This window comes from Littorina saxatilis, unplaced genomic scaffold (assembly GCF_037325665.1).
Source record: "Littorina saxatilis isolate snail1 unplaced genomic scaffold, US_GU_Lsax_2.0 scaffold_371, whole genome shotgun sequence".
NCBI classification, from domain to species: Eukaryota; Metazoa; Mollusca; class Gastropoda; order Littorinimorpha; family Littorinidae; genus Littorina; species Littorina saxatilis.
In genome coordinates, this window is record NW_027126907.1 from 80,842 (window position 1) to 103,048 (window position 22,207).

General features: G+C 46.7%; 2 protein-coding genes across 2 annotated transcripts; one reads left to right on the forward strand and one right to left on the reverse strand.

Moving 5' to 3' along the window:
- Positions 1-6,482: 6,482 nt before the first annotated feature.
- Positions 6,483-9,788, reverse strand: LOC138955402 (uncharacterized). Its single transcript, XM_070327015.1, has 3 exons — positions 9,275-9,788; positions 8,535-8,795; positions 6,483-8,296 (listed from the first exon to the last, which is right to left on the reverse strand). The coding sequence occupies exons 1-3, from the start codon at positions 9,786-9,788 to the stop codon at positions 6,483-6,485; spliced, it is 2,589 nt and encodes an 862-aa protein (XP_070183116.1).
- Positions 9,789-20,101: 10,313 nt separating this feature from the next.
- LOC138955404 (uncharacterized) lies at positions 20,102-21,207 on the forward strand. Its single transcript, XM_070327016.1, has 2 exons — positions 20,102-20,155; positions 20,839-21,207. Exons 1-2 carry the CDS (start codon positions 20,102-20,104, stop codon positions 21,205-21,207), a joined length of 423 nt encoding a protein of 140 aa, XP_070183117.1.
- The last annotated feature ends 1,000 nt before the right edge of the window (positions 21,208-22,207 follow it).

Consider the following 22,207-nt stretch of genomic DNA (forward strand, 5'->3'; position numbering starts at 1 on the left):
TTTTGTTTTTTTAAATTCTGGATAACATACCTGCTGGTTCTCCCCAAAGGTCGGCAAACATCAGATCTAATTTCGAATCAACTGTCGTTGCGCTCAAATTTGTCTGTACTACCAATAGATGAATTCCGAAAATAACTCCGTCAGGTTTGAATGGGTTGTGTGAGAGTGACCTTTTCTTGCATAACCTCCGACAAACAATGGATGGACCAATCACTAGCGAGATAGGTCTTCCGGAAACACGTGCTCTAGTCCATTACAAAATGGTGCTCGTGATTGGTCCATCCTTTGTTTGACGGAGGATTTGCGAGAAAAGGTCACTCTTCCACAACACCTACAAACCCGAAGGAGTTATTTCCAAAAAATCGTCTGTTCTTCGTGGAAATATATATGATGTCCGTTTTCTGCCAAATTGTCTTTTCAGTACGACTCTTCACTTCTTATCCTCCTAGAATACAATCATCCCCTCAATGATCAATCAAGCAAGAAAACAGTCAATCAATCAACCAAGCATTAAATTAATGAATTAATCGATTAATCCAAATTGTCCTACAAGTGCAAATGGTTCTGTGTGTCAAGGCCATACGAGGAAAAAATACAACTTGTACTTCGACCTTGTTTGCAAAAGATCGCACAACAGTGCTTACTACAAGAGTGATTTTTTTTGGCCCCGCTCATAAAACGTTTTTCAAATGTATATATGCTGTGTTTGATTCTTTCCAAGTGTTATGTGAAACCATTATCACCCACAAGAAAAGGTGAGTGTGGCTGAAATAGGCTGACCTGAATGTGTGTGTGTGAGGGGGGGGGGCAGTGTATAAGCGTATTTGTGTGTGCATGCTTGTGTATGTCTGTGTGAGTGCATGCGTGCGTATTAGTATGCCTGTGTGTGTGTTCTTATATGTGTGCGGGCGTGTGTGTGTGTGTGTGTGTGTGTGTTTGTGTGTGTGAAAGTGTGTGAGTGTGAGTGTGTGTGTTTGTTTTTGGGGGCTGGGCCGCTATTGCGCGGGTCCGCTATTGCGCGGGGCCGCTATTGCGCGAATCTAACCCTAACCCTAACCCTAACCCTAAAGATTCGCGCAATAGCGGCCCCGCGCAATAGCGGACCCGCGCAATAGCGGGCCGACCCCTGTTTTTGAGTGTGTGTGTGCGTGTGTGTGTGTGTGTGTGTGCGCGTGTGTGTGTGTGTGTGTGTGTGTGTGTGTGTGCGCGTGTGTGTGTGTGTGTTTTTGTGCATGTGTGTGTGTGTGTGCGAGTGCGCCCGCGCGTGTGTGCGAGTGCGCCCGCGCGCGTGTGTGTGGTGTGTGTGTGTGTGTGTGTGTGTGTGTGTGTGTGTGTGTGTGTGAGTCTCTGTGTGTTTGTGGAGATGTCAAGAAAATAGGGTGGATGCAACCAGCAGCAGTGCTCCCGTTGGTGCCAAGAAATCCAAAATTTTAATAATAAATTTTCATTTAATTAATATACTTACCCAACTCACATATAGCAATTAGCCCTAGTTCAGTGCTGGTAACGCTGTACGCGTCCCCTTGGTAACAAGGGAGACCACTCTAAAAAAGAGTGACCAATACCCATAAGGCCAGACCAATAACCGGTCCGACTTCCGTATGCGTGCGCATACGCCGCCATTTGTATCATTCGAACGAAGCCCAACTCACTACTTTTTTAGACCCCAATACCACCATAGCGGGGAGGCGGGAGGGTTTAAACGATGTGAGTTGGGTAAGTATATTATTTAAATGAAAATTTATTACTAAAATTTTGGATTAAATTACATATCTTTACCCAACTCACATATAGCAGATTGCTACTATAGGTGGTGGGTACTTACCAAAATTTAAGCGCGTAGGGCTTGACCTGCAGCTACCAAAGCAGGCAGCGCAGAGCTGCCGTCCTGCCTCAATGAAGCGACATCTCTGAGGTAAAAATTGACAAAGACGTCCTCGGAGCGCCAGTATGCAGCTTCCAGTACTTCGGCTAGTCTGCCGGACCGGAGGACTGCCAGGGAGGAAGCCCAGGCCCTTGCCTCATGCGTCCTAGCAGAGGTGAGAGGCAAGACTGCCCTAACGTCACCAGATTGCAGCTGCCACCAGGCATATGCTTGCTTGATCTTCTTCTTCTTCTTCTTGGCGTTCGCAGAGGTTACACAATCAGTCCAGCACTGGTGATAAATGTTGTCGTTTTCTCCAACTCCTGTCGACTGCCGTATAGTTTGGTCTGCAAGGGAGTTGGTGACGGCCACACTTCTTTTCGTTCCTCATCTAGTAAGGGACATCGCTGTAAGATGTGTTCCGCTGTTTGGTCCTCTTGACCGCAGGCACAGGTTGGTGATGGCGCCAGCTTGAACTTTCGGTTCATGTGAGCATTGAGCCTGTTGTGGCCAGTACGCAGCCTGATGAGGTTGACTTGCTGCTCTCTGGACATTGTGTGGTAGTCATCTCTGTTTGTCCTTGGCCTCATCAATGCCTTGATGATTGTCTTCTGCTCACTAAAGCTGACACTGTTTTCAGGTTGGTCTTCCACGGCTCCTTCTTTTGCCAGCTCATCTGCCCTTTCATTTCCTGGTATCCCACAGTGTGCTGGTATCCACTGGAGGACAACTCTTCTGGTTTGTCTGACCATCTGTAATGCTTTGGCCAGCTGTGGGAGTTTGTCGTTCTCTAGGGCCTGAAGGACTGAAAGGGCGTCCGAGAGGAAGACAACTTGGTAGCAAGGGTCTGCGGAGTCCTGAACGAAGGAGGCGGCCTGCATGAGAGCTTCTGCTTCTGCTTTATAGTTTGTGCAGTGTTTGCCAGTGGCAACGCTGGATGTAGCTGTATGTCCCCCAGGGAACTGGATGAGAATGCCTGCACCTCCATTGAGCACGGCGTTAGTTGCTGATCCATCGGTGTATACATGGATCCACGCCTCTTTTGGGTACTGTTCGTCGATCAGGGCTAAGGTGAGTGCCTGTCGAGCTGTGTCATTCTGATCTTCTCCTGAGGTAACATGTGGAACACTGGTGCAGATCTGGATGCCTGGTTTCTCTGTTGCCTTGGGGGTTTCCTCTTCTTCTTGAGTCAGAGGTAGAGTGTTCTGTGGAAGGACTTCCCTGTACTGTCGAGAAAGTCTCTTGCTCTCGTGTACAAAACTGCTCCGTTTAAGCCGGTTCTTGGTGAGGTTGCTCAGTCTGTGCTTCATGGGGTGGTCGGGTAGGCACTTGAGCTTCTTGGCCTGTACCATAGTCTTGGCTTCTCTTCTCTGACAGAGGGGTTGGATGGTGGTAAGCTTCTCCATTTCCTTGATGGGCGTGGATTTCATTGCACCGGTGATGAGTCGGAGGGCCTGGTTTTGCACACGGTCAAGGCTCTGCAGGTTTGTCTTGGCTGAGGTTGACCACGCTGTGGAGCCGTACTCGAGGTGGGGTCTGATTGTTCCCTGGTATACTGTCTTCAGTATCTTCTCGTTCGCTCCCCAGGTGGTACCTGCCAGCTTCCTGAGTATGGCTAGCTTGCGCCGGGCCTTCGTCTCTGCCTGTGCAATGTGTGGTTTCCAGGTCTGCCGTCTATCAAAGGTGACACCAAGGTACGTTGCTTCTTCATCCTCTCTCAGAGGAGTTCCACCAAGCCTAATGGTTCCGGCTTTCTGCTTTGGCGACAGTGTGAATAGGGTGGTGGAGGATTTCTCCTTGTTGATGGAGACGCACCAATCTTCTGCCCATGCGTTCAGCCTATCTGCCGCTTGCTGCATTCTGTAGGTGGCAGTACTTGCGTGCTCCTCCTTGCACCAGATCACAAGGTCGTCTGCGTAGAGAGCAGCTTTGATCCCCTTGGGCATCTCAGACACCAGATCGTCGATGAAGAGAAGGAAGAGTGTGGGGGAGAGGACTCCGCCCTGAGGGACGCCATGACGAAGGAGGAACTTCTTGCTTTTGGTCTGGTCGACGTTAACTCTTGCCCTGCGGTTATAGAGGTAAGAGCGAATCCACTGGTACATGTTGCTGGACACGCCTTTCCTCAGCAGTTTTACAAGGAGTCCATCTTTCCAGACCTTGTCAAAGGCCTTCTGAAGATCTATCCAGGTGACGAAGACCAGCTTCTGTTCCTGAAAGGCATCTTCAACTTCTTGCGCCAGGTAAGTGACCTGATCTTCAGTGCTGCGGAACTGTCGGAATCCAGCTTGTTCAGGGGCGAGGAGGTTCCTGGATTCCAGGTACCACCTGAGGCGCTCGTTCACAATTCTCTCCAGGGTCTTCACAACACAGCTGGTGAGGCTGATTGGGCGATAGCTGGTGGCCTTCTTTGGATCCTTCCCTTTTTTTAAGATGGGGATCATGATCGCTTCTCGCCAGAGTTGTGGTAGCGATCCTTCTTGCCAGCTGCTGTTGAAGACCTCGAGTAGCTTGTTCTCTGCTGCACTACCAAGGTGGGTTAGCATCTCGTTGGTGATGCCGTCTGGGCCAGGGGACTTCTTCGCCTTTGACTTTTTCAGAGCTGAGTGCAGCTCGTGGAGTGTGAGTGGTTGACTCATGGCGTCCACTGTCGACTGTCTGGCAGGTCTCTCTCTTTTCTCTCTTCTTGCTTCTCTCTGTTTCTCGGGGCTAACATGGAGGTTGCTCTCAGCTGCATAGCTTTCAGCAAATTGGTTGGCAGCATGCTTTCCAGTTAGCACCTTCCCGTTCTCTTCTAATGTGATCTTTCCTCTGCTGGTGTTCTCATCATTCAACTGCTTGGTGAGCCTCCAGAGCTTTCTGCCATCCTTCTCAAGGTTCAGAGAGCTTGTTTTCTCTTGCCAGCTTCTCCGTCTTGCCTGTAGCTTCTTTTTGAGAAATTTGGCTTTGGCTTCCTGGAGGCGGATGTTGTTGTTTTGTGACGGGTTGACTTCTGCTTCCCTTCTGGCGTCTGCCAGATCATCATCCAGTTCCTGCAATTCATTGCTCCAGTAGGGCTTATAGTCTCTCCTGGCACCCCTGGGAATGGACTCACGCGCTGCTCTGAGGATGCTCATGTTGAAGTCCTTCGCCACCATGTTGATGTCTCGACCCTCGACTCTGATGTCTTTGGTGAGTTCGCTGGTGCGGTGTCTAAAGAGGAACCAGTTCGCTCTTTTGTAGTTCCACCGTGGGAAGGAAGCTTCAGTGCAGGACTCCATGCCCAGGGTCAAAAAGACTGGCCGATGGTCACTTCCACCTAGCTGTTCTCCGACCTCTCTGCTGGTTAGCTGGTGCATGTCTTCCGTGCAGAAGGCTAGGTCAGGAGTTGATGTAGTGTGCCATCTTCTGGAGTAGAATGTAGGGCAGTCAAAGGGACTGTTCAAAAGGATGAGACCTTTGTCGTCCTGCCAGTTCTCCACCTCTTCTCCTCTCCGATCCAGGTGGTCATATCCCCAACTCTGTGAATGACTGTTGAAGTCACCCACCACGATGAAGTTGGAGGCCTTTGCGGGGATCGTGTCAAGGGCGAGGTGTCTATCATTGGGGCAGTAGAAGTTGACAAGATGGAATTCTGATGTCTTCGTCTGGATTCGAATCACCTGATATTCGGAGTCCTCCATGTGCGTTTCTATCAAACAGGCATTGATGTTGTTCCTGATGAGGGTCAGGATTCCTCCTTTGCTTCGGTCTGTTCTGTCGGACCTAAGGCATTGGTAGCCTCTCACTTTGAAGGACTTTTGGGGTGTCAGGTGCGTCTCCTGAATACAGCAGATGTTGATGTTCTTCTCATGCAGGATATGCTCCAATGCTTGCTTGATCAAAGTGGAGATCCATTTGGTTAGAGTCACCTTTGCGATATCCTTACACCTAGTAGTGTTTAGAGATATGAAAAGCAGTTTTTGACTTTCTGATCTAAGAAGCCGTGTTCGAGACAGGTAGCAACTGAGAGCTCTCACGGGACAATTCAAAATGTCGGGATCTCCAGGAGCCAAAATCTTGCTCAAGGGTGGGATGTGCAAGATGGGAGAAATCTGGCCAGGTTTCTGGTTCTTCGCGAGGAAGCCGGGTATAAACTTGAGAGAAATAGAACCATCTTTCTCAAACGCAATGTCTTTATCTAAACCTGACAAAGAGTGCACCTCACTACCTCTCCTTGAGGTAGCGAGCAGCGTTAAAAACACGGTCTTGCGCGTCAAACTAGCCAAACTGGCTGACAAAATAGGCTCGAACTCCTCCGAGGCCAAATACCGCAAGACCAAAAATAAATCCCACGCAGGTAGAAGCGACTTAGAACGAGCCGCTGAAAGGGAAGCACCCTTGATAACGCTAGCAATCACTCCACCGAGTGAAATCTTGTGTCTGAGTTGTGAGAGAGTCGAAGAGATCGCGGACCTCCGAACCCTAAGAGAAGAGGGAGAAGCTCCCTGATCTGCCAACCAAGAAAGGTGGTTGGCTACTTGAATTGATCTAGGTGAAAGAGGCTTAACCCCATTAAGCGAGCACCACCTAGACCAAGCTGCCCAGTGGGAGGAGTAAACTGAAGAGGTAGACTTCCTATGAGCATGGCCAACGAATTTCAGTGTAGAGGTAGAGGCCCCCGCCCTACGCAAAGCGCTTCGGACAGAATCCACGCGTGTAGGCTCAAGACCTGTGGATTCTCGTGCTGGACGCCTGACCGAGGCTGCACGAGATCTCCTCTTTTCAGGGCGAGGGGGATCGGGGGCCGAACTGCTAGACGCAGTAGATCGGGAAACCAGTGCTGGCTTGGCCAAAGACGAGCGACCAGAACCAGCGCCGGTTTCTCCAAGTCCACTTTCCTGAGGACTTTGCCCAGAAGGCAGAAAGGAGGGAAAGCGTACGCTGGTAGATTTGTCCAATCTATCTCCAGCGCATTCACCTTCCAAGCCAGAGGATCCGGGAAGGGGGATACGAAGAGAGGAAGTCTCGCCGAAAACCTCGTCGCAAAGAGGTCTATCATGGGCTTGTCGATCTGCGACCAAAGACGATGCAAGGACTGGTGTGAGAGAGTCCACTCCGAGTGAACAATCCTGTCCCCTCTGCTCAGCGTGTCGGCAAGGACGTTCAGGCTGCCTTTCAAGTACACTGCTGACAACAGAATGTGCTGGGCGTGACACCACCTCAAAATGCGGCATGCGCTGTCGGATAGACTGGGAGACCGTGTCCCCCCCTGTTTGTTCACATACGACGCGACAGACATGTTGTCGGTGTGAAGACGGACATGACTGCCCTCCCGCAAAGGCTTGAACGCTAGAAGAGCCAAGGAAACAGCCTCCAACTCCAGCACATTGATATGCAGGGAGGCCTGAGTGCAATCCCAAATCCCTGAAACCATGTGCTCGTCCAGATGAGCACCCCACCCTGTCAGAGATGCGTCCGTAAACAGCTCTCTCTCGGGCGGTGGGCGAACAATGGGAACCCCTAGAAACAAATCCGGAAGGAGCCACACACTCGTGGTCTGCTGAAACCAAGTTCCCAGTGCGATCTGAACATTCCAGTCCTGGGATGTCTGATCCCACCTTGACTGCAGGGAGGCCTGAAAAGGCCTCTTGTGAACCCTGCCTAGCGGAATAAGAGAAGCCATGGATTCCATCTGACCCAGAACCGAAGTCAGAACCCGTGCGCTGGCATGATTCTCTCCGTAGAGAGAACGAATCTGGTTCTGAAGCTTGTCGATCCGCCTCTGAGACGGACGGACAGACCAGCGAAGAGTGTCGAACTCCATGCCCAAGTAGGAAAACTTCTGGGATGGTTCCAACTCCGATTTTGTCAGATTGACTGAGAAGCCCAGTTGCGCAGCCTGGCTTAGGACCCTCTGCGTATGAGCTTCGCAAAGGTACCTGTCCTGGTGAAGGATTAGCCAATCGTCTAGGTAAGCTCTGAGACGGATGCCCTCCTGTCTCAACAGAGCACAAAGCTGCCTGACAACCATCGTGAAAATCCAGGGGGCTAGCGACAGGCCAAACGGCTGAGCCCTGAACTGGTAAGCCTTGCCGCCCCAAGGGAAGCGAAGCCACTTCCTGTCTGTGACATGTATGAGGACGTGAAAGTAGGCGTCTGTTAAGTCGACCGACGTCGCCCAATCCCCCGGACGTAAAGCCTCCCGAACTGATGTTGGAGTTTCCATGGTAAATTTGATTACCCGCAGAAACTTGTTCAGGGGAGAAAGATCTAGCACAGGCCTCCAAGCCCCCGAGGCTTTCGGCACAACGAAAGGTCTGCCGTAAAACCCCGGAGACCGTGGATCCAAGACCTCTTCTATAGCTCCCTTGAGCAGAAGAGCGGTTACTTCCTTCTGAACGGCATCCCGTGCCTCCTGATCCTTTGGAGCCCTGCAGGGCGGGATTATCCTGACCAGGGAAGCCTTCTGCCCTGACCAGAGAAGCCGGAACCCCGAACGCACTATCCCAGCAACCCACTTGCTGTCCACTAGTTGCAGCCAGGAAGTTAGGGCCCTGGACGGGCCGCCCGCTACAACAAGCGCGGGGGCTACCAGGATGTGCTGTTCGGGGGGGGGGGGGGGGTCAATGGGGGTGAGGCTTGCGCCCCGACCCCCTGGAACCACCAAACGATTGGCCCCTCTTAGGGTAAGGAGCTCCGCGGCCCCTACCCCTTGAGGAGAAAGATTGTTTCTGGGCCTTCCCGCCGCCAGACGTGGAAGTCTGAGGCTTGGCTGAAGGTTGACCCTGCGTCTGCGGTTTGCCCTGAGGTTTTTGTAAACCCTGCAAAGCAATACGAGCGATCGCGACGTCACGCGCGTCCTGTGTCTCCTTCTGGAGAGCGTCAAGAGAAGATTGCCCTAACAGCGAACCCTCGGAAAAGGGAGAGATCTTCAAACTCTCAATGGTAGCGTTGTCCCTAAACCTGGACCCTGCCAGAAAGGCTGATCTCCTGGAGTGTACAGCGTGAGTATAAAGCCTGGCGGACAACGACATCTGCTCTCTGGTTATCCTAGCCAGTGTAGTCAGAAGAGTAGTGGCATCTGCCGGAGACGCGTCAAAGCGAAACTCAAAAGGGTCAAGCGATGAGGCAATAGATCTGGACAGCGATCTTTGCAATGACTCAGACACAGAAGTGAGTTCAAGCAAAGATCTCCCAGTCTCCTCCAAGGCTGCCAGAGAAGACTCAGTGTAAGGGACCACCCTTTCTTTACTGTAACCGTCTTCTCTCAATGCCGCGAGTTCCGGTGTAACCGGAAGTACACCCGAAGGCAGAGCAAAAGAGTCAATGAGATTGACAGGCTGTGGGTTCAGCTTGAATTTCGGACCACCGGAAACAGCCCGAACATAACATCATCCGGGGCCTCGCCATGTTGAGACAACAGAGGAACCGCCGGCTTACGCCTCCCACCCAGAACGCTTGCCATTTCATAGGCAACGGTTGACGATTCCCGGAAACGGAAGCGAGATTTTTGCTCCTTCGCACTCCGGAAATCATCGAAAGCCGAAAGAGGTGGCGGAAGCTTAGCCTTGTCCGTCACCACCCCTTCCGGGAAGTACCTGAACGCCGTTTCGGCCGCCAGCGCTACCGCAGCTGACAACCTAGCGGGCAGATTCAGTTGGGTGTCCTCCACCACAGAGGCAGCACCCTCATCAGTCACATCCTCCTGCTCGAAATCGCACCCAGGAGGCTGACCCTCAGACAGACACCCGTGGTCCATCCAAGCATCAGCTTGACCGACTACTTCCTGCCCGCCGGGCGGAAGAGGACGAAGAGACTCCCCGAAATTCTCATAAAGAGAGGGTCGGAGCCCGACATCCTTTCGCTGCTCATCGGGACTTTCAAGGCTACTATAGCGCTTTACTGCCTCCTGAGCTCGCACACCGCTTTCGCTAGAGAACCTAGCTACTTGCGGTTTAGACATACCTTTGGCGCGCGCGTTCAGCAGAGACACCAAGCGACCCCACCGTCCGGCGAGGCGTGGACATCAGCCCGAGTCACGGTCGCTGAAGCCTGAGCGGAAGTCGAAGCAGTAGCAAAAGGAGAATGTCGGATCTTGGCTAGAGAGAAAACATCTGAAACACCGGAAGGGAGCGAACGCAGTTCCTCCCGAGTAGAAGACAATTCTGACGCTAAAGTCGAAACCTGCGCACTAAGTGTCAGTAACAACGAAGCTACATCAGTGGGTGCTAACCCAGGGCAAAGCGGAGTACCAGACTCAGTATGGGCTAAACCCGAAAGACTACCTTTGTCTGAAGATAAAATAGTCTGACCGGAGGCTGCTTGTACATCTGCCAAAACGGGATATTTAACAGAAGACGGCTCTGAAGATAAAGACACGGAATTTCCTGCACCCTTATTCTTCTTCGAACCTTTCTTAGTAGGAGTAGCATCAGGTACCTGCCTCGAACTAAGCTTCTTCTTAGCGCTATCTATGAGCGCAGCCTCAGCCATGGCAAAAGAAAAATTTCACAAGTTCAGACAAGCGACAAAACGTCGCTAAAGTTACAACAAAATCAGAAAGATCTCACCACACAGCATAGGTACAGGTGTAAAGCTTAGGCGGCGACCAAGGGGAGAAGCCAAAGTCGAAGACTCAGGAGTAAAGCTGAAAACAGCCGGAGCGTACTTAGAGAGCGACCAGTTCACTTAGAACGCTGAGTGAGAATGATACAAATGGCGGCGTGTGCGCACGCATACGGAAGTCGGACCGGTTATTGGTCTGGCCTTATGGGATTGGTCACTCTTTTTTAGAGTGGTCTCCCTTGTTACCAAGGGGACGCGTACAGCGTTACCACCACTGAGTTGCTTCCCCTGATCGATGAAGACGCACCTAATCAGCGCTCCAACCGAAAGTGACAATAATCCGTGTTTTAGCGATGATTCTGCCGAATTATGTGTGTGGGCTAGTAGCCTAGTGACAACAGCAAGTAATTACGGACATTCTGAGCGAAGTTACCCTCTGCAGGACTTGTATTTCTGCTTTTTGTGTGTTTTGCTCAAGTGAGCGACCAGTGCCATCTTGGTTGTGTGTGCGCATGACATCCGTGTCAAAATGCCGAAGCCGAAAGGGGGAAAGAATAATCGAACCTCAATGAATTTACGCTCTACTCAGAAGTCGCCTGCATCAAAGCAGTGTGAAAGCAGTGACATTCCTGACATTCAGGCTACGATAATGGCACGCTTGAACCAGAGACTGAAGGAGGCCAATGTGTTTGGTGGTTGTGGTAGCGGAGGTGAGAGCAGCAACAGCAACAGTGGTGACACTGACAGTGGCCCCAAGATCGACCCAATGATGACAGTCCTCCTGCAACACATTCTGCCGCTTGTGATAGAGAGCATCGCTGCAGCTGTGGGGGAAGTGGTCCGAAATGCCCTCAAACCAGCCAACCTACGTCACAGTGAAAGTGAACAGGTGAACAAACTACGCTCACACACTCTCACCCTGAAGTACGAGAACGACCGTCTTGAGCAATACACAAGGCGGGAATCGGTGCGTATTGTGGGTCTGAAAGAGGAGCGTGAAGAGGATACTGAGCAGAAAGTCCTCGAGCTGTTGAGAGCAACTGGTGTCAGTGTTGACGCCAGTGACCTGGCTGCAGTCCACAGAACGGGGAAGAGGGGTAAGCAGCGCCACGTCCTTGCCAGATTCGTCTCCAGGCGGAAGAAGAGAGAGGTGATGATGGCCCGCAAGAACCTGAAGGACAAGGCAGTGGCGAAAGATGTCTCCATCTTCGATGACCTCACTCCACTTAGAAATAGGCTGAGGCAGTTCTTGAAGAACTCTGGGAGGTTTCATCGTGTGTGGACGAAAGAAGGTAAAATTTACTGTTCAAAGACTGCACCTCCCAGAGCTGATGATGACAAAAGTGACAATGAAGCTGAAAGAGACAATGACAAACAGAGACAGCCTACAGAAAGGCCCATGGTGGTTGAGACACCAGACGACCTGTTCTTGGTCGGTTTTGACAGTGTGGACTATGTCGCGCTCGGTCTTGAGGACTGGAGCACTGCAGACATTGATGACGATAACTCTGAGTAGCATGCTGTGGGGGTGAAGTGTTCTTCCGTCAGCCCCTCACTCTCTGACCTTTTTGTTTCTGATTTTAATCAAACTTTTTTGTCTAGTTTTTATGTTTCTTTTTATTCATCTTTTTATGTACCTTTTTATTGTCCCTTTTCAAGCTCTACCAGTAACCCCAAGGTCACAAACCAAACTGTGAACTGTGAGGTGCAAACAGCACCAGTGGAGGCCCTTGCCTCAATGCACGTGGTTGAAAATGAAAATGTTAATTTATGTGATGTGGTGCCTGCTTGTAACATTCCCTGTGTCTGTTCCATTGACTCTGTGACCCAGTCTCAACCTCGCTCCAGTTGCATAGACACACCCCCTTTTGTCAGTAGTACTTGTACTGCTTCACGTGTTTGTTCCATTGACCCTGTGACCCAGTCACAGCCTCGCTCCAGTTACATAGACACACCCCCTTTTGTCAGTAGTACTTGTACTGCTTCACATGTTTGTTCCATTGACCCTGTGACCCAGTCACAGCCTCGCTCCAGTTACATAGACACACCCCCTTTTGTCAGTAGTACTTGTACTGCTTCACATGTTTGTTCCATTGACCCTGTGACCCAGTCACAGCCTCACGCCAGTTGTATAGACACACCCCCTTTTGTCAGTAGTACTTGTACTGCTTCACATGTTTGTTCCATTGACCCTGTGACCCAGTCACAGCCTCACGCCAGTTGTATAGACACACCCCCTTTTGTCAGTAGTACTTGTACTGCTTCACATGTTTGTTCCATTGACCCTGTGACCCAGTCACAGCCTCACGCCAGTTGTATAGACACCCCCCCTTTTGTCAGTAGTACTTGTACTGCTTCACATGTTTGTTCCATTGACCCTGTGACCCAGTCACAGCCTCACGCCAGTTGTATAGACACACCCCCTTTTGTCAGTAGTACTTGTACTGCTTCACATGTTTGTTCCATTGACCCTGTGACCCAGTCACAGCCTCACGCCAGTTGTATAGACACACCCCCTTTTGTCAGTAGTACTTGTACTGCTTCACATGTTTGTTCCATTGACCCTGTGACCCAGTCACAGCCTCACGCCAGTTGTGTTGTAGCTTCTTGTGATGATTATGCTGCCACTGTTGATAATGATCCTGCTTCTTGTGATGTGTTTTTTCGTGATGATGATAGGATTGATAATAATATTGTTGGTAGCGGCGCTGTCTCACGTGATGAGGTTACTTGTAATTATTGTGATGTCGTTGATGATGATTACTGTGATGTCGCTAATGATGATGTTGCAATTTCACATGATACACCTTCTACCAAAATCTGTACAGCAGACGCACTCATTGACCCCTTGACCCAGTTACACGCCGTGTCACGTGCACGCTCTATTGACGCATTCTTTGTTGATACACACACTGCCGATAACACAACAGACACAGGTTTAGTAGGTCAGCGCAACACAGCTCCAGCACAGAACAAGAGAAAATCACAGAGCACACATGCAGGCCCATCCAAACAAAGCTCCTCCAAACTAAACTGCATTGCACTAAATGTTTGTGGCATCATAAGTAAACTTTTAAGTCCTGATTTCTTAGAGCTGTTGACTAAGTATGACATTGTTGCAATTTCGGAAAGTAAACTGGATAATTTTGACCGCATTAATATCCCTGGTTTTACTGTGTTTTATAAAAATCGTTCAAAATTCAAAAGAAAATCTGGGGGAATTATGTTATGCATCAAAAACTGTTTTCTTGAATTTGTCACAGTTATTGATTCTTCTGACAGAAAATCTTGCATTGACGATGCTGTTGCCTGTAACTATCGCTTTGTCGACCATGAACTTTGTAATGATGTCTTATATTTTAAGCTTGACCGACGTGTCTTAGGCCATGAAGTTCTTTTTGGGTGTGTGTATTTCCCTCCTGAGGGATCAGATTATTTTGACAGGAACTCTTTTGCCATGGTTGAAAACGACATTGTAAATTTGCATGTTGACATGTTTTGTCTGCTGGGCGATTTTAATGCCAGAACTGGCTCTATCAGTGAATATGTCGAAGACGATCTTGTTGATGTTGACGATAATTCTTGTGTTTTTTCACCGTTGCCTGATCGGTTGTCTGATGACAATGGTACAAACAATATGGGCTTTGCATTGTTGGATTTTTGTAAAACAATGGACGCGTTTATAATTAACGGCCGCATAGGCCTACCAGATAATAGCAGAAAATGTACATCCAAGGAAAGTAGTGTGGTAGACTATGTTATTGCTTCAGTGTCATTGATCAATACTATTGTTGATTTTTGTGTACTTGACTTCTGTGAGTTGTATTCTGATATCCATTGCCCGATCTCTGTTGTCTTCGGCTTTTCAAATCACGATAATTTGGAAGCAAGTGACTCTTCTTGTGAACAAACACAAAGTTCTGATTTTGTAGGCAGGCCGAAATGGTTCGATGACAGTAAAATTAAATTTGCTGAGCAGTTAAAAGAAGCAGATGAGATTATTAGACAATTGGATTGTACTTTATCTGCACAACTAGATGATGTCAGTGTATTGTCGCAACTTCAGATTGACCAGTTTTGTTCTCAGATTTGTGATATTATGAAAAACGCTGCCTCGGATATTGGACTTCTGAAGAACAACACTAGAAAAGGTAAACCTTGTACTAAAAAAAAGGAAAAATGATAACTTCCCTTGGTTTGATTCCCAATGTGAGAAAAGTCGTAGAGAATTTTTTAACGCAAAAAATAATGCGAGACGTCTTAGGAATAGAGTTTCTAAAGATAACCTATCCAGAGCAAGTAAAGCATACAAAAAGCAGCTTAGAGTATCGTTTAAAAAATACAAATCAAAATTTATGAAGAAAATATCAAGTTTAAAATTTTCTGATCCTAAGGCATTTTGGAAGATAATAAATGGTTGTAGCCAAGACAAGAGAGAAACATATGCTAAAGTATCCTGTGATGCATTTTTTGAGCATTTTAAACGTCTTGGTAAGACAGATGACAATGATGCTAATTCTGCAGATCAGCAAAATGATCAAAGTACCTTTTCTATAGATACATATTTACTAAATGACTTGTTTACTGAGGAAGAGGTTAAAATTGCTCTCAGAAACTTAAAAAATAATAAAGCTTGTGGCTTAGACACTATAACAAATGAATTTTTGAAGAATGTTTCAGCAGATCTCTTGTCAGTTATTACTAAGTTTTTTAATTTAGTCCTTGTATCCGGCAAAGTACCCGAAGATTGGACTATTGGTGTCATTAAGCCCCTTTTCAAGAATAAGGGTAGTAAGGATGATCCTAATAACTATAGAGGTATTTCCATCCTGAGCTGTTTTGGAAAAGCTTTCACCTGTCTGTTAAACAACCGCCTTACTCATTTTTTTGATGCCAATAACACTATTGGTGAAGAACAAGCAGGTTTTCGTTCCGACCATAGTGTGACTGATCATATTTTTACCCTGAATGCTATAATAGACTTTTTCCTGTCTAAAAAGAAGAGATTGTACTGTGTTTTTGTTGACTATGAAAAGGCTTTTGACCTTGTTAACCGCTCTTTTTTGTGGCAGAAATTGTTAAATTGTGGTGTGCGTGGTAAGATGTTGACGATTGTTCAAGATATGTACTCTAAAGCTAAGTCCTGTGTACAGTGGAACACTAAGTTGTCTGACTTTTTTTCTTGTTCTGCCGGTGTGAGACAAGGTGAGAACTTGTCTCCCCTGCTTTTTTCCGTATATTTAAACGATCTGAAGAATTATTTTGATCGGGAGTCAGCTCTAAATACCTTAGGACGTGAATCCGAAAATGTAAACTGTGACAACAGTGATATTAACGTTCTGTATGGGTTGTTCATTTTGTTGTATGCTGACGATACGGTTATTTTTGCTGAATCGCCAGAATCCTTGCAGATTGCTCTAGATATTATGGACAGATATTGTAAAGATTGGTTTTTGAAATTGAATGTAACTAAAACAAAAGTAATGATTTTCTCAAGAGGGAAAGTAAGAAAAGTTCCGACATTTACATTCAATGGTCGGAAACTTGATATTGTGTATGATTTTCAATACCTGGGTATTAAATTTAGCTACAATGGTAAATTTACTGTTGCACAGAAGAATTTGTATGACCGTGCCTCCAAGGCCATGTTTGCTTTATTACGTAAAACTAGAAAACTGTTTTTGCCTCTTGATGTCCAAATTGACCTCTTTGAAAAAACTGTGGTCCCTATTTTACTTTACGGTTCTGAAGTATGGTGCCCTTACATGTCTGATCTAGCTAACAAATTACAGATACGATTTTTTAAGATGATTTTGAAAGTTGGCAAATCAACACCAACAAACATGGTTTTGGGTGAATTAGGTCAGTTCCCTGTAAGTATTCAAGCGAAATGTCGTATGTTGAATTTTTGGTACAAACTTGCATTTTCAAATGGTTCTGACAAACTTTCTTGTGTGACATATCGTTTTTTGTTTAAAATGTATGAATCTGGTGTATACAAGTCAAAATTTTTGCTTTCTGTCCATGGTGTTCTAAATGAGTTAGGCTTTAGTGATTTTTGGCACAATCAAACTATCGATAATGTAACGGATGGTGGTTATTTTAATACTTTCAAAGCACTGATGAAAAATAGGCTACAAGACCAATTTGTCCAAACCTGGCATTCAGAAATAAATAACAATGAGTTTTATTATAATTATAGAATGTATAAAGAGAATTTTGAGTTTGAAAAGTACTTGTCCATCCTGCCGGTTAATTTAGCAAACGCTGTTTTAAAATTTAGAACACTGAATCATAAATTGCCTATACAAAAAGGTAGGACTCTTAGTATTCCCAGACAAGACAGAATCTGTCACAAATGTTCATCAGGTGACCTTGGGGACGAGTTCCATTATATTTTTGTATGTCCTTTTTTTACCAATTATAGAAAACAGTTGTTACGGTGCTATTATTATGCCCGCCCCAATTCAGTTAAATTCAGAGAGCTTTTTTCCACTACAAAAAAGAGTTTATTGCTAAAACTCGCAAAGTTCATGACACTTGTCATGGACTGTTTGAGAAGCGAGTAAAATTTAATTCTCTTTTAGCTTTATACTCCGTTATCTGTTTTGTGTTGTTTGTAATAGTATCTTTGTCCTTATGTTAACTCACCCATCACCCCCCCCTCCCCCTTCCCCCCATTTCCCATAGTAAAGAAATGTATGTAATTACTTTGTGTGTTTTATTATTATTATTATTATTATTATTATTATTATTATTATTATTATTTATTATTATTATTATTGTTGAATTGTTTCTTGTATTGTTTTTGCTCTCCCTCACCCCTCAACTCCCTTTTCTGTACATAGTCTGATTTCTTTTTGTTTTAGTTCCTTTTATTTGGTGTTGAATGAAATGTGTTTTTATTGTGTTTTTTAATTTTCCATGTACCCTCACGGGGTTTTATCGGAATAAAACTTGACTTGACTTGACTTGTTAATTGCTATATGTGAGTTGGGTAAAGATATGTAATTTAATCTGTTGTCGCAAAGGCACTATACACAGGTGCGTTGTCATGTTACAGCATAAGCCCTCGAATACCTGTGTTTGGACGATGCTTGTGCCAAGCCTCGAATCTTTTCGACCATTAGTGGTGGACACAGCAGTCACACGTGACTGTATACCTGTCCTCAAGAGTCACAATATTTAAATACCTTGATCTAGCGACGAAAGATGCACAAAATTTTTTAGGGCTTCTTGTTATTTGAACTTGGCAGGGGTTGGGTCACCTGGTTAAACACCCGAACAGCCGACAGTTGTTTGGTTTCAGATTGGATGTTTGAGTAGTTTAACGCGTTTTGATTTACCACACTTAGTATTACGCCAAAGATATGCTGTGCATTGTATATTCTGAACATATTTTTGTTGTACTATTGCTACATGTTCGATTGCTACCAGCTTGTACTTATAATTGTTTGTTTGTTTGTTTGTTTAACGCCCAGCCGACCACGAAGGGCCATATCAGGGCGGTGCTGCTTTGACATATAACGTGCGCCACACACAAGACAGAAGTCGCAGCACAGGCTTCATGTCTCACCCAGTCACATTATTCTGACACCGGACCAACCAGTCCTAGCACTAACCCCATAATGCCAGACGCCAGGCGGAGCAGCTACTAGATTGCCAATTTTAAAGTCTTAGGTATGACCCGGCCGGGGTTCGAACCCACGACCTCCCGATCACGGGGCGGACGCCTTACCACTAGGCCAACCGTGCCGGTTTTCTGTTCATAACTGCTGTACAATTTACCCCCATTTTAAGACTCCCTCCTCTTTAAGACCTGATTATTTTAGATTTTTTAAGGTCTTAAAAGGGGGGTTCCACTGTACAGCGTTTGGACCAGGCATGAGTGTAGTTACGAGTCAGGGATTTACTGTACAGCGTTTGGACCAGGCATGAGTGTAGTTACGAGTCAAGGTTCCACTGTACAGCGTTTGGACCAGGCATGAGTGTAGTTACGAGTCAGGGTTTCACTGTACAGCGTTTGGACCAGGCTTGAGTGTAGTTACGAGTCAGGGTTTCACTGTACAGTGTTTGGACCAGGCATGAGTGTAGTTACGAGTCAGGGTTTCACTGTACAGCGTTTGGACCAGGCACGAGTGTAGTTACGAGTCAAGGTTCCACTGTACAGCGTTTGGACCAGGCATGAGTGTAGTTACGAGTCAGGGTTTCACTGTACAGCGTTTGGACCAGGCATGAGTGTAGTTACGAGTCAGTCAGATGAGAAAGAATGCACGACAAAATATCACGCAAGGACAGAAGGCTTGTCAGTTTTTTTGTTTTGTTTTGTTTTTTGTTTTTACATATCAGGTCTTCTAACAGGAGTTTGAATTGTGAAATGGTCAATGTGCGACTTTTTCTCATTCATATGATGCCTGTTTTCTGTCAAATTGTGTTTCCAGCACGACTTCTCTTCAGTTATTTTCCCCATCAATGCAACCAGTCACAAACTCAATCGCTCAACCGCTCAATCAGCCAAAAGATCAATCAACCAATCAAACAATCAATCAATCAGCCGAACAATCAATTAATCATTATCCAAATGTTCCTACAAGTGCCTGCGTTTACACGGCTGGTGCAATGGTTCTGTTTTCCAAGGCCATACGAGGAAAAATAAATACTTCGACCTTGTTTGCAATAATGCACCTGTGCTAAGTTTTAAACCCAGTCTACTGATAACGAGAGTGAACAAAGTGTAAGAGGTTTTTTTAACACACACACACACGCACCCCCCCCCACACACACACACACACACACACACACGCACGCACACACACACACACACACACATACACGCGCATACACACACACACACACACACACACACACACACACACACAAACACGCGCGCTAGAAGTCTTCCAAATGGAATCCCAAGTTATTTTCTCATTTCTTGGATGATTGCCTTCGATGGCGTCATGTTCGGCTTAAACTATGACTGTGTATGTGTGTGTGTGTGTGTGTGTGTGTGTGTGTGTGTGTGTGTGTGTGTGTGTGTTTGTGTGTTTGTTTGTGTGTGTGTGTGTGTGTGCTTGTAATTGTATATGCGTATTTGTGTATATCTGTGTGAGTGCGTGCGTGTCCGTATGCCTGTGTGTGTGTTTATGTGTATGCGTCCGTGTGTACGTGCGAGTGTGTGTGTGTGGGGGGGGGGGGTGGGGGGTGAGGGGGAGGGGGGGGTGCCCGAGCGCGGGTGTGTGTGTGTGTGTGTGTGTGTGTGTGTGTGTGTGTGTGTGTGTGTGTGTGTGTGTGTGTATGTATGTGTGTGCGTTTGTGAACACGCGCGCGCGTGTGTGAGTGGGTTTCTTTACAGTGATTCCCAGAAAACTACCAGACAGCTCCATACTCATCGGAAGGATCGTGACAGTGAGCAGCGAGATGGCTGAAGGGAGGTAAACTCTTGATATGGGAAGCGCTTGAAGAAAAACTTTGAACCTCGCTTAGCTCCCTTGCTTTGAATCGGGGTACAAGGGTTGGTTCCGCCGACCCTTCGCTGTCGTTTGTGTTTTACGACAGGCGTAATATGAATGTGAGCTTGTGGTGGCAAAGAGTCTGGAAAAATGTGAGCTTGTGGTGGCAAAGAGTCTGGAAAAATGTGAGCTTGTGGTGGCAGAGAGTCTGGAAAAATGTGAGCTTGTGGTGGCAAAGAGTCTGGAAAAATGTGAGCTTGTGATGGCAAAGAGTCTGGAAAAATGTGAGCTTGTGGTGGCAAAGATTCTGGAAAATGTGAGCTTGTGGTGGCAAAGAGTCTGGGAAAATGTGAGCTTGTGGTGGCAAAGAGTCTGGAAAAATGTGAGCTTGTGGTGGCAAAGAGTCTGGAAAAATGTGAGCTTGTGGTGGCAAAGAGTCTGGAAAAATGTGAGCTTGTGGTCGCAAAGAGTCTGGAAAAATGTGAGCTTGTGGTGGCAAAGAGTCTGGAAAAATGTGAGCTTGTGGTGGCAAAGAGTCTGGAAAAATGTGAGCTTGTGGTCTTCTTCTTCTTCTTCGTTCATGGGCTTAGACTCCCACGTTCACTCATGTTTTTAGCACGAGTGGATTTTTACGTGTATGACCGTTTTTTTACCCCGCCATTCAGGCAGCCATACGCCGATTTCGGGGGAGGCATGCTGGGTATTTTTGTGTTTCTATAACCCACCGAACTCTGACATGGATTACAGGATCTTTTCCGTGCGCACTTGGTCTCGTGCTTGCGTGTACACACGAAGGGGGTTAAGTCACAAGCAGGTCTGCACATAAGTTGACCTGGGAGATCGGAAAAATCTCCACTCTTAACCCACCAGGCGGCAGCGACCGGGATTCGAACTCACGACCTCCCGATTAGGAGGCCGACGTCTTACCACCACGCCACTGCGCCCGTCGAGCTTGTGGTGACAAAGAGTCTGGAAAAATGTGAGCTTGTGGTGGCAAAGAGTCTGGAAAAATGTGAGCTTGTGGTGGCAAAGAGTCTGGAAAAATGTGAACTTGAGGTGACAAAGAGTCTGGAAAAATGTGAGCTTGTGGTGGCAAAGAGTCTGGAAAAATGTGAGCTTGTGGTGGCAAAGAGTCTGGAAAAATGTGAGCTTGAGGTGACAAAGAGTCTGGAAAAATGTGAGCTTGTGGTGACAAAGAGTCTGGAAAAATGGGAGCTTGTGGTGGCAAAGAGTCTGGAAAAATGTGAGCTTGTGGTGGCAAAGAGTCTGGAAAAATGTGAGCTTGTGGTGGCAAAGAGTGTGGAAAAATGTGAGCTTGTGGTGACAAAGAGTCTGGAAAAATGTGAGTTGCTACGTCGCTCCAGGTAGAAGAATTATATTTAATGCAAAAAAAAAGGTGGTTAGTACACAAATTTAATGACCGACACACACACACACACACACACACACACACACACACACACACACACACACACACACACACATAGGTGGTTTTACAGTCATTTGGGGTCGGCTGTGTATCAAAATGCCATCTTGCTCAAAACACAGGCATTTGGGGTCTCTTTTGTTTTACGTGTTAGAAAGTTTCTTAAAACTTCAATGAGCGTTAAATGCCATTTTAAAGTGTGAAAACTCATTTCAGGAGGTTATTACATAAAATGCAACCTCCAGCGTGATTCTTAGAAAAACAGGCATTTGGGGACGATGTTTGCTGTACAGCAGTGAAATGGGGACGTATGTGTACACAAAGTGCAGAGCTACAATTACGTTATCGGTGCTATGAATGTTTTAGGTGTTAGAAAGTTTGTTAAAACTTCAATGAGCGTTAAATGCCATTCTAAAGTGTCAAAACTCATTTCAGGAGGTTATTACATAAAATGCAACCTCCAGCGTGATTTTTTAGAAACAAACAGGTATTTGGGGACGATGTTTGCTGTACAGCAGTGAAATGGGGACGTCCAAAAGTGCAGAGCTCCCGCAGAGCTATATGAATGGTTTCATCACATACATGGCGCGAGGCGACATAATTATGTTGTGAAAAATTTTACAAATCACGTTTTTGCGCCCGATATTTTCTTGTCATCTCCAAAGTCAAGGGACAAACACGAAATTCCTTGACTTTTGGGGTAGCCCGACTCTGTTAATTTTAAGAATTGAAAAAAAAAAAAAATTCATTACTAGGATATCCCATCGTTGGGAAATTCCGGTCGCTTCCTCCGAGTGGAAAGCTAGCAGTGACAGAGTCGCACTACCCCAAGTCAAGGGATCTATTAGTCCTGTTTCGCCGTTATCCCAATTCGCCCCCATCCCATTTTGGCGACATTTCTCAGGCCAAGTGTCATTTTACCATCATATCATGTACCATTAG

What these genes read in the sequence shown, in the direction of transcription:
- LOC138955402 (XM_070327015.1), bottom strand. Translation starts at nt 9,788, where the DNA reads ATGTCTAAACCGCAAGTAGCTAGGTTCTCTAGCGAAAGCGGTGTGCGA. An exon ending in TGAAATGGCAAGCGTTCTGG is followed by an intron (nt 8,796 to 9,274) that starts GTGGGAGGCGTA and finishes CCTTTCTGGCAG; the next exon opens with GGTCCAGGTTTAGGGACAAC. An exon ending in ACAATCTTTCTCCTCAAGGG is followed by an intron (nt 8,297 to 8,534) that starts GTAGGGGCCGCG and finishes TTCTCTGGTCAG; the next exon opens with GGCAGAAGGCTTCCCTGGTC.
- LOC138955404 (XM_070327016.1), top strand. Translation starts at nt 20,102, where the DNA reads ATGGCAAAGAGTCTGGAAAAATGTGAGCTTGTGGTGGCAAAGATTCTG. An exon ending in TGGCAAAGATTCTGGAAAAT is followed by an intron (nt 20,156 to 20,838) that starts GTGAGCTTGTGG and finishes GTGGTGGCAAAG; the next exon opens with AGTCTGGAAAAATGTGAGCT.